Source organism: Branchiostoma floridae, chromosome 7 (genome assembly GCF_000003815.2).
Source record: "Branchiostoma floridae strain S238N-H82 chromosome 7, Bfl_VNyyK, whole genome shotgun sequence".
Lineage (NCBI taxonomy): Eukaryota > Metazoa > Chordata > Leptocardii > Amphioxiformes > Branchiostomatidae > Branchiostoma > Branchiostoma floridae.
This window is the reverse complement of record NC_049985.1, coordinates 21898627-21904605: the sequence shown is the minus strand read 5'-3', so window position 1 is coordinate 21904605 and position 5979 is coordinate 21898627. Positions and strand designations below refer to the sequence as shown.

Genomic DNA, 5979 nt, shown 5'->3' with positions numbered 1-5979 from the left:
ATCCATCCATTCATTCATTCTACTTACGTCGAACAGTTCCGGTCGGACCTGATGTTTTGCATGATTCTTTCCCAAGTCGTACAGGAGCTGGCGCAGCTCGGCTGGCTCGACCAGGGTGTTCATTCCTTCGTTCGTTCACTCTTTCATTCAATCATTCATTCATCCAATGAAACGTTCTACTTACGTCGAACAGTTCCGGTCCGACCTGATGTTTGGCGTGGTTCTTGCCCAGATCGTACAGGAGCTGGCGTAGTTCGGCCGGCTCGTCCAGGGTGTCCATGAAGGTGGCGAAACTGTGCATGAACCTGACCATGTGCGCACGGGCGGCCACGTTCTTCTCAAACTCACCCGGCACATCAAGGTCAACGGCATCCATGAGCCGGAACAGCGACTTGGTGCTGGGGTGGTCGGTGAACAATCTGGAAGACAAAAGGAGTACCGGAGTCAAGATTGTTATATTGGCGCTGCCATATTTTTGGGAGTAAAACAACCCGCCGTACGCGCAAATACGTGTTGTCTACGTGCCCAAACGTGGCGAATCTTTTGGGATCCGTACTCAGTGAGTGGTAAGTACCGCCTCCGTACGAGCTCGTAGAGAATCCGTCGGATTTTGGAGCACGTAGACACGCCGAAGAACTTTACGTGCAGGCAAAACTTTGTGTGCCGTGCGTTGACGTACTCCTACCTGCTCTTGCCAGTCGTTCCCTACGTTTTCAGAAATACGTGGCGGACGTGGCCTCCCAAAAAAAGGTATGGACAATTTACACGTATGGCGGGTTGTGCCATCGAGATAACAAAGCTGGCAGTTAAGCTGCAGTTCCACAGAAAGGCGCTAAGAGGACAATTATCGAACTTGACCTACTGTTTTTCTATGTCCCTATCCATCTACCAAACACCATATGGTTTCATCCAATTTCGAGTAATGCCGCCCATTAGCGAACATCTCGAATTCTCCTAAGTACAAAAAAAGAACAAACACAAAAAGGTCCGCTGCAGTAAAGTAGGAAGCCGCCAGAAGGCCATTTTCCAAATTGACTTTTGTCTTACCAACCTTAACTTAGCTACAAAGTGTCCATAGCTTCAAGAGTTATGTCTACATCCACAGTCACTCCACCATAACCATACCGAAAACATAACCTTTTTTGGGAAGCTAAAAGAGCTTACATCCTGAAAATGGCGAAACAGTTTTCTCTCTTGTTCTTGTAGACGATCTGCCAGGTGTCCCGGATGAGCTGGATCTGATTGGCCGTGAGACCTGTGATGTCATCGGGAGTGTTGTCCACCGGTTTTCCCCACCAGGAGCCCATGGTGTCTGTCCTCCGAAGTTACGAGATCTGAAATGTGATTTTTAGAAATTAAGCAGAGGTTAGGGGCAAGGTAAATATTTACTTGCGATCTTTACATATGGCCAGATGTCACAAAACAAATAAAAATTCCCTATTTGATGGAGAATCACAAGTGCTATGCAAACAAGGTCTGTGGCTTTACAGCGTAGTTGAGGCCCATTGTGTTTATGACTCTCTGTTGACATAATTTCATTGACATGTCTGCAAAGGACATGTAAAACAATTAATCCAAGGAGGTTAGTTGAGGTGATCTGAGGTCAGATGAGGTTACATGAGGTCATATAACCTGTTAAGATTATTGTTGACCGGCGCACTTTGAGCCGAGCGATTTGACAGCTAGAGCGCTCAACGACTATTATCAATTAACAAGATAGCAAAACTGGAAGTTTCACTCCAGTACCCCAACAAGTCGCTAGGGGTCTAAAACTTTAAAGACTTATCCACATACTAAATAGCAGTATAATCCATCATACAGTTGGTCGTATGAAAAAATTACATGTGTCTTCACCGTAGTAAGTATGTCAAACATTTCATTATACAGTGACAAAGACAGTAGTAGTATGTACATGGAGCGGAAAAGGGGCACCTTAGGCGGCGCCAGCAGACGAAATATTCGCGGTGGATTTAATTTCGCGGTGAAGCGGCCGCCGCGAAAACCGCGAATATTAATCCACCGCGAATATTTCTGCATTTACAGTACTCACTTTAGTCAAGGAGCTTTTATACTAGTATCTGATATAAAAGCTCCATGCTTTACTATACTGGTTGGAACAAAAAGCACATCTATAATTTGTCAGGGGAGTTTTTGCTACCATAGAGTATAATTTGCCCACTCAGTTAATCTGTGTTAAGTCACTACATTTTGTCATTTTCTGAACTTAATTCTAAACAAAGACAGTAGCTACGTAGTTGAGATCATTTAAACCGTAAATCAAATGGTGCGCCTATTAGAGTAGTGACTTTACACAGCCTACTATAGTAACTGAGTGGGCAGTTGAGGCCATCGAAGCCATACATCAATGGACCCACATTTATTGATCGTTGTGACTTTACACTGGCTAACCTTCTTTATGGTCAAGGCCTTTTACACTTGTGTGTGCGTTCAAGACCGTAATAGTTGCGTATGGATATTATACTGGCTTAGTTTGAGGCCAAGAAATATTGTGCGGGGGTGGGGGTGGTGTGGTAACCAGGGTGCACAACGGTCGGTCAAAGAACAAAAAATAAATTTCCTCGCAAAATTTAACTACGCCAAAAATGTCTCATACGCAACTCATACGGACTGAAATATACGCACAAGTGTGAACGGGGCCATAGGAAGGACATAGGTTTATTGGGGGGGGGGGGCGGTTTTTAACGTGAGTCATGTTCTCTACTTGTCGGATATTGTCGCCGGGATCAAAAATGAACGCCGAGCACACCTATATAATCTCTCAGAAGGTTTACATGTGGCATGAGACAGTATGAAAAGGGCCAAAACAGTATCCAACTGGACGCCGGTATTGTCTTATGCCAGCGAGATCTGTTTGCACCACCTAAACAGTGTCAAAGAACACTCCACTGACGACACCAATAACCTCAACATGAGCGACATGGAAACAATCGCTCTGTCGCTCGACATTGAATGAACACACTAAAATATGTCAAATGCACTCAACTGACGACGCCGACGAACATAACATGCGCGACATAAACTCCACATCCAACCCGCCATGAGTAGTCTCCAAGCAGACCCTACGGTGCCTTAGAGATAGTATCAAAGTTGGCCAATGAGTATAACCGGCACAGATGCCCGTCTGACTCCCTTTGGCTGGCTATACTCCTTGGCCAGCTTTGATATTATGATCTCTAAGGCACCGTAGGGTCTGCTTGGAGACTACGCCATGAGTGCAACTGCGAAGGAGACCATAGGAAGGAACTAGTAGAGGGTAGTATTGTACCACAACATTGCATTCAAACAGCGAACATTCAAACAGAGTGCGGCATTAACCAAGCCTATGCCTAGCGTTCCAAATACGCAGTCAAGTTTACCTTTCGTTGCTGACAATATGATCAAATACTTCAGTTAATGATTCGCAAAACGAACAAGCCGGTCAAGTAAGGTTCAACCAAGGAGGTTCTATCAAACTAAACCTTCTTCGGGACCAGATAACGTCTTAGGAAAACTTTTACACAAATTTCTACCACTCTGTTCTATGCTAAAAGTGCTAATAGCGAGTTCTTACCAAAAAACGTTGATAGCAAGTATGTAGGTCACCCTTCTGCGAGTTTGGCTCTCCAATTCACGACTGAACATCCGTAAGAGTGGTTTAACAAGTTACGCCCGTATGACGTAATTTAAAGAATTACGTGCACACCTGCAAAGAGAGGTCACTACAAAACGAACCTAGGTCACCCTTCCTCAAGGATACCTCAAGTTATATCCAAATCACGACGTAATGATATAGACAAAGCCTGTTTAACAAGTAACGTGGTGCAATGTGCATCACGTGACTTCAAGCGTTACGTGCACACCTGCACATTCAATATGAGTCAGTCAATATGAGTCAGCTATCCACGGGAAGGGGTTGGGGGGTCGGGAGTTCTGGGGAAGAATTAGGGAGGAGGGGGGTGGGAGTTTGTGACTGAAAGGATGTATGTTCATTCTTTTTTCGTGCCGTGACAGGTCGTGCGATCAAGAAAACTTCTTTGTGACCTAAATTAAGTTAGTTTGCGATGTACATAGAATATACATGTATTCATGATCACGCACATGATTGCGCATGCACGTATGTCTACCTGAAAATTGTGTCGTCCGCAAAGCCTTCGCAGTCCCTTTTTTTACTTGCCTCTACCAAACTCCAGAGGGCGCTGGAAAAAATAACAAAAATTGACCAAATAGGCAGATAACATGTCATGATCAGAGGAGTTCTCCATCGGTGTACATGTGTTACCTGTCTATTTGACCAATTTCTACTATTTTTCCAGCGATGTGTGGAGCCCGGTAGAGGCTATTTTTGACGGGACAAACCCAATTTACACTAGTTTAGAAAAAGTTTATTGAAAAGACCTGCTCAGATCACACATCAATTAGCCTAGGCAGCATCCCCCTGGTGATTGGTACCCAACAGAGGTTGGTGCCCAAATTGAATCTTCGTGATCAAGCGGTCTTTCTGTGTTAAAATCTACAGGCAATAGGCACAAAAATGTATACTGCTGAACTATAACGTTACGTCTTTTTTGAGCGGGTTATCGGGATTGTGAAAACAGTGACCTTTCTTCACGCCCGTCCGGTGACCTTGATCCTAGTGGTGGTCATGAAGAGGGTTGTTGTCATCAAACCTTCGACCAGTTTTATAGCAGTCATCAGCATTGACAAAACATGTACCTTGAGTCTCAAGTCCCGACAATAATATAACGTTAATTTGAAATGCCCGCAAAAATATCCACAACCACAATACATGTACATTAGGGGTGGGTACCGGTACAGAAAATTCAGGTCCAGGTCCGGTTCAGGTCCAAAGGATTAGGTCCAGGTCCGGACCTGGACCTGGACCTGATTCAGTATGACTCATACCAATGGTCCATTTTACTACAAAGAAATCTGTTTGGTGAAGTATTAGACTCACACTGGCGCTTTAAAATTATACAACGCTAACTTCACCGGTACTATTGGCTGTAAAACTTGGTAGAAATTATTATATACTCTACTCTACTTCACTCTTGTTATTTTCTTCCATCTACAAGCGCTAAAACGTGTGAATGCCTGATAAAATAATCTGTTAATTTTGTAATCGGTCCAACATTCGGTCCACCTAATTTTTTCAGGTCCGGTTTTTCTGGACCTGTCCAATACGAAAAACCGGTTTTGTACCGGTACGCTGTACCGATACCCAGCCCTAATGTACATAAATCACACGTGGAGAAATGAGCAAGAAATAGTCTCTAGCAAACTTTATATGTTGGTGAAAATAGCAGGCATTTGGCCAACCAGAGTGATGATATGCAAGAGGATTTAGTTGGACATAGCAACATAGCGAGCAAACTGTACTCCTATGGCCGGCTAAATTTTCAACCGCCTTTGAAGCCTGGTAGAGACTATGAAAAACTCAACTCAAGAGATACTCCAGGCATTAACCTCCTCTAGCGAAATGTGTACAAACTGCAGACCTGGGACCGAAGTATAAATATTGACACCTGTAAAACCAGCAATCAAGAATCGTACATCCTCTTGGGGTAAGCTGCAGATGGACGGGAATATAAAAAGAAAGAGGGTTTCAAGTTTAACCTATATAGGTTTTGCCCAAACGAAGGGTGAATATATTGCATATCATAATGACCTTGACCGCGAGAGTGAAGTTACAGGTAGGTTGAAAGGATCTGTGTTATGTATCCAAAGATATCTGTGACCAAGGACACTGCGCTGGGGGACTAACTGGAACTAACGTTCGCAAGCCTATAAGGTGACAGAAACAATTTTAGAAACTTACGTACAAGTACACGTTTGCTCTATATTCCGTTGTTATATACACTAATCGTAGCTTTGTGGGGTTAGCTGACAGAAAAAAATACGACATAAGAAAAAGGTCACGAATTCCCCATCAACCTCTGCTTGGAGAGTACCTGGGATAACCAAGAAGTCTGCAAAGGAGGC

The 5979-nt window shown here is 43.9% G+C and overlaps 1 protein-coding gene across 2 annotated transcripts in view; it reads right to left on the bottom strand.

The window, feature by feature from the left end:
• Positions 1 to 184: 184 nt before the first annotated feature.
• Positions 185 to 5979, bottom strand: part of LOC118419699 (cytoglobin-1-like) — a gene marked incomplete at its 3' end in the record, with an annotated part of 35077 nt that continues 29282 nt past the window's right edge. Inside the window, 3 exon segments of one of the 2 annotated variants that reach the window (XM_035826229.1) lie at positions 185 to 419; positions 1165 to 1334; positions 3572 to 3790. In XM_035826229.1, coding sequence (XP_035682122.1) covers positions 185 to 419; positions 1165 to 1307 — 378 coding nt within the window. 2 annotated transcript variants of the gene reach the window in all.